Below are 12,500 nucleotides of genomic sequence, written 5' to 3'. Positions count from 1 at the left end.
TTGTACTATTAAGAGTGGAGGCTCTCCCTTCACAGTACCTAGTGAAATTGGATTCTAATCTCCTCACAATAGAAATGCATTGTTGTTGAGTTGTTTGAATGCCACTTGTGAGGATGCCATCTCTACAAAAAGAACAAGGACTCTTTGGGCCGTAAATCAAGCTCATGGAAGAAACGATGACAGCAGCTGAAGCCGTCTCACTCGAGGTTCACTTCACTCGGCAAGCCGTTTCACTTGTGGCTTTACCTGACACCGTATGCCAGCAGCACTTAAAAATGTTTCTCAGAAAGAGAGGGGGGAACCTACGCTTGAGCGAACTTTTACTTCGTTGTTGAAGTGACTTTTCAACACAAACGAAAAGGCAAATGGCAACAAGGTGCCTCATGGCTCTCGCAGTATGGAGCTGCTGGTTCCACTGTGTCTCTCATGTCATTGGTCCCCTGAACTGGACCAGCTGACAACATGACCATCAGCATTCACTGGACTAAACCGGGAAATTCATTAAGTGTGAAGTCACTTTTCAATACGACTAATGTGGCATGGGATGAGAACAAGAGGCCGAAGCCTCACAGCCAAATACAGCAATTTGCTGGTTGCCCATCTCGCTTGTCTCCTCAGAAGTTGGGATTAGTTTGACTTTGTCGTGCAACTTTTGTGTGTGGCCAACATGGCAACGTTTTGGGAAATTTGCTTATTTTCCTTCTACCCTAGAGTTAGGTAAGAAGAGGATACATACCTTTTCCCTTCTCTGTGTGCAATAACCCAATCTTATACTGTTAGCCTAGCTTAGCATAATTTACTGGAAGTGGGTTAGACCAATTAGCCTATAGCTAGCCTGTAGCTAAAAGGGAACTGTAGGCTAACTGATCTAACGCTGGGGTAGATGGTATAAGCTTATTTTCCAGAACATTGGCGTGCTCCTTTACCATTCCATGGCTCATTGCTACATTGCTGCTAGTGTCTTGATGTCTTGAGTGTAGCTCGAGTGTCATGAAACTGCCGTTGCTGCGCTCCCTGCCCCTCAGTTGACGGGTCGCTGGGCATGACCGGCGGACCACTGAGCCATCGGCATCCAGCGATCCCCTACCACCGCAATCCCGCGGCATTCAAAGTGTAGAATTCCTCTCGTCGTCTCGCTGGCACCCTGTGTGTTTGGCTCAGTTCGGATGGCCCTGGCAGGACGCTGGAGTCCGTTCATGGTATCCTAGGCCTCTGCCATCTGGCCCTACCCCCCACCCAACTCCCAACCCACACACACACACACACACAGGTTTGCTCACACACAGAGTTTAGCCACTGACACAACAACACCCATAAACATGCACACACACATACACTTGCACGCACACAAACAAACACTCATAAATGTACACACATACACACATACACAGGTTTTAACACAATAGCACAACAGGTAAAAACACACTGCTTCAGGCACCATGGAGCCTAATTTTGTTGACGGGCTACTGCCAACATGCAAAGCCACAGACTTCGCTCGTTGCTACTTTTCCACCACTGAAATGAGATGGCAACTGGACTGCATGTAGCACTTTTCTACTCATCAGAGCACTGAATGTATTACAGTTTAATTACACAAAAAATAACCTTCTCAAACTCTTATCCCACCGATGGCTGCTATGCAACATGCCAACCTGCACATTGGGAGCAGTTGGGAGCAGTTCAGTGTCTTGCTCAAGGCCAAGAGAAGCTGGGATTGAACCAACTGCCTTCTGATTACTGTCCAACACCTATAACTCCAAAGCCACTGTCCCCCCTACACTAAGTATAGTATGTATACTCTTTTGATCCCGTGAGGGAAATTTGGTCTCTGCATTCATCCCAATCCGTGAATTAGTGAAACACACTCAGCACACAGTGAACACACAGTTAGGTGAAGCACACACTAATCCCGACACAGTGAGCTGCCTGCTACAGCGACGCTCGGGAAGCAGTGAGGGGTTAGGTGCCTTGCTCAAGGGCACTTCAGCATTTCCTACTGGTCGGGGTTCGAACTGGCAACCCTCTGGTTACTAGTCCGAAGCCCTAACCAGTAGGCCACGGCTGCCCCTAACTAGCACCCTATGTGCTCTTCACACATACTGTACCAGAACACAGTATTGATGAAATGCACACACTCTTACGATCACTATTTTGGCACATACATATATAAGACAGACACACCATTTATCCCAGTCTTCTACCATCCGGTTCTATTACCCCCCACTCCACCCCTCACCCCTGCCAGTGAAGGCCTAGGTGGTGGTGGTGTGGTAAAAAGCAGGCCAAGCCAAGTTGCTGTCACTCCCTTCACTCCCTGCTGGCTCTCCCTCCGTACTGTGCTAGACTCAGCTGAAAGAGTAGTTCTAGCCCAGGGCAGTGGGCTCGGAGGGAGCGCAACGGCTGTTGTGAGGGAAGGCCCTCTGGCAGGGGGTCCTACGGGCAGGTTTGTGGGCAGCCTTCGGGCTTGAGGAATGAGATGCGTGCTGCAAACGCAGCGCTGGAACGCGCCAGGTGTGTTTGGGTATGCTGCCGGAGCCCCTCAGAGGAGGAGGGGTGTGTTTTCACAAGCCCTGGCTGCTACACACATACACACACACACACACACACACACACAAATGTGCACACACACATACATGCGTGCGCACACACACACACACACACACACACACCTCCTAACAGTGGCTATTATGAGCACTGGTATTTGTGTCTGGAGGTATTTCAGAGTTCCACTGACCACATGGCCTGTATATGTCACTGAGACACAGGAGCTACTGAAGTGTGAGTGCCGGTAGCTGCAGGGTGTGTGTGTGTACGTGTGTGTGACTTCACACAGAGGACAGGTGACAGCTGCCCTTCCTTCTCAGCCAGGAATGAAGTGGAGACAGCATGTTCATCCTGACTCTTAAACAAACACACACACACACTCTCACACACACACACACACACGACACACACCCCTTAAAACAGCAGTGTCTTGGCTGCAGCTCCCCAACGCCTACTCTTACCATATGGCAGCAGTATTTCTCTAAATGAAGCATTTGGTGTTTTTCTCTCTCAGTCTGTGTGCTTGCACGCCAGTGCTGTTATTCCACAATTTTAGGAGAGTGAAAGACCTTTTCTGTTTCTGGTGTCACACCCTCCTCATCTATCTGTCTATCTATCTTAGGGCTGTAACGATACACTAACCTCACGATTCGGTTTGTATCACGATTTTTGACCCACAGTTCGATACGAACCTCGATTTTCCGTCTTTTTTTTGGGGGGGGGGTCTAGACATTTTATTAAATAACATTTGAATAGCCTAACTTAACACCAGATGATTACAATATGATAGGCCTATAGTATAATATATCTGTATTATTTTATATCCTGATATAAAAAGATATTACTGCATGTCTGATATTTATGACAGCACACTTTATACAGATTAGTCTATAGCCTAGGCCTGCTATTTTTATTACAACTCTACCTCTTTAATTCAGCTGTCTGGTTGAAGCTTGGAAATATTGTAAACAGTAGCATAGTTGGCTAGCTTATCATAGTCTAGGCTACTGATTGGACTATTCAGTTTTCCCATGTGTGTTTAAGTTTCAAGATAATACTTTTTCTCCTTGGGACAGGCCCTTTTGGGAAACGTTGGTATTGAGATGATCAGTCAACTTGAATACAAGCGTTTTAAACAAATATGTGCAGCATGCTAATGATGCTAAGCGGATTTAATAGTAATTTAGCTAGTCGTCTTCTATGCGTCCTAATTATTTGGATTGTGTTGGCCAAGTCGCGCGTGTTCATTGAGCAGGAGAGGGAGGGAGAGCGAGAGAGAGCTGGGCAAGGAGAGGGGGTTTATTTCTATACTGATAGGTAAAGTTGAACACATGTATAGTCTACAATGAAAGCAACAGAGAGGTATGAAATTATTATTTATTTATTTATTTTTGGACAACATTTTTTAAGTAAAGCGGGAGATGTGTGTTGCTTATGCGCCCGCGTAAGCTGCAAAGCACTGCGTGAAACACTAGAAAGGGTGTGTCGCGGTTCTGCCTTTTCACACCGCGACACAGTATCGTGGATATAAGTGTCGCGATTTCGGTTTCGAATCGCATATCGTTACAGCCCTAATCTATCTATATATCCATCCATATATCTAGCTATCTATTTATCTATCTATCTATATGTTATCTATCTATCTATCTATCTATTTATCTATCTATCTATTTATCTATCTATCTATATATCTTTATATCGCCCTCTATCTGTCTTTCTTCTATCTATCGATCTATCCATCTATCTGTATTTCCTCTATAGTCTCTGACTGTCTGCATTTCTCTTTATTTCTCTCTCTTTCTTCTCTCTCTCTCCGTCTGTACTCCAACCTTGCAATTAGTCCTGGAGGATGGGGAGCCTCTCTGGCCCCTTTTAGTGGCGATATAATAGCTGAGGTTTACCACCGCCGCTGCTGTTCCACTGCCCGCCTGCCTGCCCGCCTCCCAAAATACCCCTCCAGCAGGTCGGTCTGCGGCCGGACGGCAATATTACTCACCAGCAGGCCTCGGATCAGACCTGCCGAGCCAGAGCCCCGCACGGAGCCATCGCGCTAACGGATCGGGTCGGTTCTGCACAGCTTCCATAGCAAACATCCCCATATGAACCCCCAAGCCTCTGTCTGATTTGTTGTGTTTATTTAGTTACTTATCCTACTCTCACCCCCCTCTGTAGTTTGTCCACCCCCCCACCTGTAGGCTAATTCAGCAGGTTTGAAAAGCAACTCAACATCATCCCAGTGTCAACCCTCTGAATCGTGTTTTCTGCCCGTTTAGACCTTGTGTTTTACAGTAAAGTCAAACATCATTCCAGCCTGGCTCGTTCCAACAACCCCCCCCCCCCCACACACACACACACACACACACACACACACACACACACACACACACACACACTAACCCCAGTCGCCGTGTTTTAAAAGGGTTTCCTGAAAGGTATTGGGTGAAGGGGTTTGTAGCCACCCATGGAGTGCAGAAGAGGAATAGCATATGCGTAGGAGCGGCTCCTTTTTCATGTATACTGTGTGTGTGTGTGTGTGTGTGTGTATGCGTGTTAATGACTCACACTAGTGATTTATATTTGGAGAGAGAGAGAGAAAGAAATAGGGAGAGGGAGAGAAACGGCCTCGGTCCCAGAACGTGGCCAACAGTTTGCACTTAGATCCAAGACCAAGCCTATAATTTAATCTTTATTTCAGATTTTGGATGGAAATACTTTTTTTCCCCCCCTCAAATGATTACTACTTTTTGTGTTGTTGTTCTTTCTGGCCTCAAAGCGTGGCTGGTGTAGACATCTCCCCTTACAACTTTTCCATGTTGAAGGGGGGGTACACACACACATACACACTACACACACTATACACACACACCTCCCCTGCCAGAATTAGTTCTCTCAGCAGTCCTTGCTCCAGTAGGCTACAAGTTGACCCAGGGCAGATAAGCCCACGTTGCACAGAAAAGCAACAAAAGACAGGACGCCAATGGGACTGCCAGGATGAGATGCGGTTCCTCCGATCTGCCTCATTGCTGTCCAATAACAAGCCTGAATAAAAATGTCTCTCTGCTGTCTCTCTCCACACTCATGCCTTCAGTTTGCCCCCCCTCTCCCCCTCCTCTCTCTCCCCCTCTTTTTTGCTGTCTCATTTTCTTTCTGTCTCTCCTTTTCTCTTCCCTATTCATCCACCTTTATTCAATTACAATTAGGCCCACATTCCCTCTATCCAAACTGCCAGCTCCCCAGAAAATCATGTTTACATGTTTCAGCAAATAACTCCCCTGTGTTCAAAGGAAGCACGCGAGGGTACAGACACACACACACACACACACACACACACACACACACACACACACACAGACATTAAAGAGTCTCCATAAAAGTGTGTGTGTGGGAGGGGGGTGGGGGGTGTCAAATTGGGGGCAATTCGTTTTAATCTCGATCCAAAAAACTTTTATGTGACAAGGTACTCCCTGCTCAGACGGGGAGCAGCGGGAATGGTAGAGGTGTCCTGTGGAGAGAAGAGTGTGTGTGTGCACAGGATGCTTGTGTGTCTGTTTGTGTGTGTGTGTGTGTGTGTGTGTGTGTGTGTGTGTGTTGTTCATAGGAGAGCTGTATGTGAGTGTGTTCCTCATTAAGACTATAGTGAATGTTGCACTGGGTGGCCAGACAGACCTCCTTGCCCTGATCTTCTTCATCTCAGCAAAACCCCTTGAGAACTTGTCACATATGCTCAACAGCCTTCACACTCTTTCACACACACACACACACACACACACACACACACACACACACACACAGTACACTACAGTACACATACACACACACACAGAGTTGCGTGCATAGACACACACAAACGCACTTCCGTACCAGCCGTTTCCGATTCACTACAAAACGCTGTTTTTTGTATTAATTGTGACTGCTATGGCAAACTCATTCAGCGGCTCATTCATGGGCTTTCTGGAGAGGCTGTCCAGACGTCTTCCTGTGCAGATATCCCTACACTGTAATTTGCCTCAGTCAGAGGGGAGGGGAGGGTGGTGGTGGGTTGGGGTGGGGGGGTTGCGTGGGGCTGGTGATGGGGGGGGGGGGGGTGCAGGGGGCTTAGCTTAGCTTTCAGTTTGGCCTGTTTCAGCAGGGATTGTTTTAATCATATAAATTTGGTTCAATTGAGTCATTGCGAGGGCCTCTGCCAGGCGAGCGAACGCAGCGGGTCAATACAGCACTCCAGAGCTTCTCCCACTATGGGCTTCCTCAAAAATGACAGCCCCCGATGTTTGCTGTTGTGTGTGTGTGTGTGTGTGTGTGTGTGTGTGTGTGTGTGTGTGTGTGTGTGTTGTGAGTGTGTGTGTGGATGAAGTGGCGGATTTTTGGCTTTAAACACAGAGAGTGCGGCTGCTGAACTGCTGAGATGTTGCAGATGTCAGCTTTTGAACTTTTTCGGTATAAATCAACAAATATTCATGTTGGGTCTCTTTCTGTCAGTCTTTTCAGTGTCTTTCTCTCCCTCTCACTTTGTCTCTCTCTCTTTCTCTCTGTGTGGGTCTCTGTTGCCATCTTTCTTTTCTTGTCGTGGTCTCTCTGCATCCTTTCATCTCTCCTCTGTTCCTCTCCTCCACTCTTCTATTGACCTCTACTGATTAATCTCTCTCTCCCCTGCGCTCCATCTTCGCTGCACTCAGCCGTTTGTTTTTCCTTTCACCTTCGTCTCCATTTCCTCCTCAGCTTTTTTCTCTCTCTCTCTTCATCCTCCTCTCCCACACCCCCCCACCTGTCTCCTGTTCATTTTCAATCCCATCTCTCTCTCTCTCTCTCTCTCTCTCGCTCTCTCTCTCTCTCACTCACTCACACACACACACACACACTCACCACTCATTCTCTCTGTCTCATACACATTCTCTCTTTATTTGTTTAAATGAAAGTAAAAGTGTAACTGCTCTAAGAAAGAAGTGTTAATTAAACCCTTCTTCACCCTCTCTCTCTCTCTCTCTCTCTCTCTCTCTCTCTCTCTCTCCTCCCCCTCCCACCTTCTCTCCGTAGTGGTGGGCAGCAGTGAGGTGTCGGTGCCCGCGCAGGTGGATGCCGTGCTGGGCAAGAATATCACGCTGGGCTGCCGGGTGGAGGTGGGCGCCAACCTGAGCCTGACGCAGAGCTCGTGGGAGCGCCGGCTGTCCACAGGCACCGTCACGCTGGCCGTCTTCAACCCCGAGTTCGGCATCTCCGTCGCCGATGACTACGCACACCGCGTCTCCTTTGTCAACCCCTCGATCGGCGACGCCTCCATCTTGCTGCAAGGCGTTGGTTTCGCCGACGTGGGCTCCTACACCTGCAAAGTGGCCACCTTCCCCCTGGGCAACACACAGGCCTCCACCATCGTCAACATCCAAGGTAGGTAGAGAGAGAGAGGCAGCGTCCTCCTGGATGTCCGTTTGGAAATGAAATGCATTCTGGGTCATAGTTTATTCTACAAAGGGTAACATTGCAGCGTCCTCCTGGAACACTGTTTGAAATGCATTGCATTCTGGGTGAGAGTTTATTCTACCATGGGTAACTGTTGAATGGTGCAGTCCATAGTTTACTCTACCCTGGGTAACAGTTGAATGGTGCAGTCCATAGTTTATTCTACCATGGGTAACAGTTGAATGGTGCAGTCCATGTTTCTAATCCGATACATTGTTGGTCAAAATTCAGCAAATTGCTCCTTATGGTCCTCTAACTATCTTATCTGTGTACAGTATACTAAGCTACTGTTCCTGGCTACGCCTTATTGTTTCAGGAGCTTGGAAAGGATTAGCGTCATTTGATTGACTTTTGCGCTCCGATACCAATATCAACAACCTCTCATCAGCACCTTTGAGTGAGCATGTTTCCTCTCCTTGCTGCTGCAGCCATTAGTTCATTTTAAAACAACAGTGTTCTGCTTTGTAATGCACGTCCTGAAGCCTACTTGGGAACAGCGCAACCTAAAAGTGGAATTGGCCAGTTTAGTCCAAACAATTAATAAAATGGCACAGCTCTTTGGGGGAAAATAATCGCCTATCCTAAGTGCTCTTTGTTTGGCTGAGTAGGCAGGCTGTGTCCAAGAGAAACATGTATAAATCATAAGGAGTACCAAACATGGTCGAGGTAGGCGAAACATGTACCAGGGAGTCCCTCCAGACAGCGATTAACTTTGCTCTGGTTCTGTACCAAATACCGTTGTCAATAGAAGTGCTCCATCTACGAGGCGGCCCAGTCTCTTACGTCTGGCGGGTGACGGATGGCCGATCCCTGCCCGCCCGCCTGCCCAGACTCCTTCAGCAGGTATCCTCATTTGAGAGACCTGCCCTGGAGGTGGCCTTTGATTCTGGGCCTGAGCCTGGTTGATTCATGCCTTAGGTGGAGTCGGAGCTGGACCGGTGTGTGTGTGTGTGTGTGTGAGAAAGAGCGAGACAGAGAGAGAAAGAGAGATTCATCTCTCTTTTTTTCCTCTCCCTTTTTTCCACTCACCTCTCTAGTGTTTGCTCTCTCAATCTTGCTCCTTCTCTCTTTTTATCTCTCCCTTCTCTTCTTATCCCCCTCTCTGTCCCCACCTCACCCTCTTTTTCTTTTGCTCTCATTTTATTTATTTTTTGTCTCTCTCTCTCTCTCTCTCTCTTTCTGTCTACCTTGTTCTCTCTCTCTTTCTCTCTCTCTGTCTCCCTTGTTCTCTTTCTCTCCACCTCATTCTGTCTCATTTTCTCTCCCCCAGCTCCTGTGTCTCTCTCACTACCTCTACCTCTCTCATCCTCTCTATACCTCCATCTCCCTCCCATCTTTGTCTCACCCTCCCTCCTTCTCTCTTCCCTCTCTTCCCTCTCTCCCTCTCTCCTCTGAGTCTCCCCCTGTACTCCTGAAATCCCCTCTCCCGGAGCCACTGGAAACACTAGCTGGCTTTGTGTAGCTGGCTTTCCCCTTTTAACTTTTCCCACTCCCAGATATAGATCATATCCTGTCAGCCTGATGACCCTTATCCAACAACATTTCAGATGAGAAAGAAAATAAAACGCCCCAGACGGACCAGCTGTTAGACATAAGAGTGTGTCCCTGTGCACAAGTGTGTGTGTGTGTGTGTGTGTGTGTGTGTGTGTGTGTGTGTGTGTGTGTGTGTGTGTGCATGTCTATGTATGAGTGCATGTGCTTGTGTGAGAACGTGTGTGTTAATGTATGTGTGTGTGTGTGTGTGTTGTTATGTCAGTGTATGAGTGTGTGTGTGTGTGTGTGTGTATTAGCTCCCGTGTGTCACTTCCCATAATTAAAGAGCCTGCCGTGGCTGTATGTTTGATTCATATTCGGTGCTTGAGTGTGCACATGAGAGGGCTAGACTCCCTCCACCCCCCCCCCCCCCCCCCCACAGATTTACGGCCCTCATCTCTGTGGGCCTGAGTGAGCACGCAGACTAGACACCGTGCACACACACACACACACACACACACACACACGCACGCACGCTTGGGTGGGCGTGCAGGCCAGACGCCCAGCCACCGTAGGCCGTCTCGTCTTCAGGCGCCGATGGAGCAGTGCACACATACTCACATCCAAATGTCACACACACAGGAAGGCATTGTCAGGTTTTCACAATCTCAGGCTCAGTAGCGCACCTACACACACACATACGTATACTCTCACACACACAGAAACAGTTACGTACACACACACACACACACACAGTTACGTACACACACACACACACACACACACACACACACACACAGTTACGTACACACACAAACACACACACACACACACACACAGTTACATACACACATTCACACACTTTTTCAAGCCTCTTCAACCAGCCAAGCATTATTCCAAAGCAATTAGCCACTCATGTAACTAGACAAGCATGATGCTAGTCCCCATGTAAGAACTGCAACCCACCATCAGCCATGCGGCCATGCAAGAGTGCTTTATACAGTCCTCTAGTCTAGCACACACACACAAAAACACACACACACACACACACACACGTGCACACACACACACACACACACACACACACACACACACAGTTACATACACACACTTTTTTGGTATTGTCAGGAACCAGCTAACTCTGAAAGCCAGGAGGAGGTGAGCATACACACACACACACACACCGGTCTGAATGGCCTGAACGGTCTGTTTGTTAAACAGCTGTGTGTGTGTGTGAAAGTGAGAGAGAGAGCACTCGGTAACTCTTCCCATGGTGTGTGTGTGTGTGTGTGTGTGTGTGTGTGTGTATTGGGAAGGGGGGTTGTTGACAGAGAGCCAGCTCTGTGCAGGGCTACCTAGCGACGGAGGAAACTTTCCTGCGTCCGCTAATGAGAAGCGGTGAAGTGTTGCCGTGACAGCACCCAACCCCCCCATTCAGGTCCACCTTTAGTGCTCTGCAGGTCCTTCAGTGACTGGAGGAGCTACTGTTGTTGTTGTTATCCTTGTTTGTTTGTTTTTACTTGTTTTGTGGTTTCTCTTTGTATTTGTTTTCTGTTTTGTTGCATTTTGTTTTCTGTTTTGTTGCATTTTGTCAACTGTGGCAAACTCTTTCGAACTATGTCCTGACTATTTTTAAAAGGGACACATTTTTGCATTTGCCTTTATATAATGGCAGAGAACTGAGGTTGAAACGGGGAAGGAATTTGTAAGATAAGGAGAGAGAGAGAAGGAGAGAGAGAGAGAGAGAGAGAGACTAAGGTAAGGAGAGAGAGAGGAAAGAGAGAGAGAGAGATTGTAAGTTAAAGAGAGGGAGAGAGAGAGACAGTAAGGTAAGAAGAGAGAGAGAGAGAGACACTTTGTAAGGTAAAGAGAGAGAGAGCGAGAAGGTAATAGAAGGTGTAGGGATGGAGAGGCAGGTGTGTGTGTGTGTGTGTGTGACCTTTTCCTCTGCAGTTTAGCTGCACAGGGGAGCTGGGCTGCCTACTGCAGAGATGCGGCTGCTGCAGCAGCGACGGAGCTCAGGAGCTTCAGCACGGTTGCCTGCATCCACCACTGGAAATATCAATTAGACAGCGGCTGGCAATGCGGCAATACACACACACACACACACACACACACACACACACACACACACACACACTCTCACTGGCAATGCAGCAATGTCGCGCGCGCGCGCGCACACACACACACACACACACACACACACACACACACACACACACACACACACACACACACACACACACACACTCTCACTGGCAATGCAGCAATGTCGCGCGCGCGCGCACACACACACACACACACACACACACACACACACACACACACACACACACACACACTCTCACACAGTTCGACAAGAAGCAAACATGCACACGTGCACACACGCATAGTCTGACAAATGCACACAGGAACAAGCACACACACACACACACACACACACAAACACACACACACACACATAAACACACATACACACACATAAACGCACACATTCTTTTTCACACTCAGACACATTTTCCTGTGCACCAACACTTTCCTTTGCTACTAATGCCCGGATTAGCCCTGTTCTTTTTATTGATGCCTTCAGAGAAAAACACAGTGCTCATCACATAAACACACACACACACAGTCCTGCCCCAGTGCCCCTGTGTGCTTTACCCACCCCAGACAGCCGTTTGATGAGGGCACTAATATCTCCCTGTTTTATTCTCCTCATAAAAAGTGCTGGGCAGCGCTAAAGCTAAGGCAGCCTTACAGCCCTCCAGCCTTACTGCCTGAGCATTAAAGCAGAGTATGAATAGAGCACTGCAACTTTTTCTTTCTCTTTTTTTTTGCTTTCTCTTTTTTCTCGTCTACTCTTCTTCTCTTCTTCCCTCTTTTCCCCTTTTTTAATGGTGCCCTCTGACCTGTGGGATATCCGTGTCAGTGACCCCGTAGCCTGAGGGCAGGGAGTGGGACTCCCAGGGCTTGTAAAGGACAGGGGCCTCGGGTCAGAAGATGCCAACAGAGAGGCTGTGCTGTCAGGAGAG

General features: G+C 48.0%; 1 protein-coding gene across 1 annotated transcript in view; it reads left to right on the top strand.

Moving 5' to 3' along the window:
* Positions 1–12,500, top strand: part of LOC143121375 (nectin-3-like protein) — a 51,884-nt gene that overhangs the window by 24,256 nt on the left and 15,128 nt on the right. Inside the window, exon 2 of the mRNA XM_076281733.1 lies at positions 7,576–7,923. Coding sequence (XP_076137848.1) covers positions 7,576–7,923 — 348 coding nt within the window. The remainder of the gene's footprint in view (positions 1–7,575; positions 7,924–12,500) is intronic.

Source organism: Alosa pseudoharengus, unplaced genomic scaffold (genome assembly GCF_046254945.1).
Source record: "Alosa pseudoharengus isolate Yale_2024_CS ecotype anadromous, Long Island Sound unplaced genomic scaffold, YU_APseudo_1.1 YU_APseudo_1.1_scf_13, whole genome shotgun sequence".
In the NCBI taxonomy this organism is placed as follows: Eukaryota; Metazoa; Chordata; class Actinopteri; order Clupeiformes; family Clupeidae; genus Alosa; species Alosa pseudoharengus.
The sequence above is the reverse complement of the archived record's forward strand: the minus strand, read 5'-3'. Positions and strand labels throughout refer to the sequence as shown.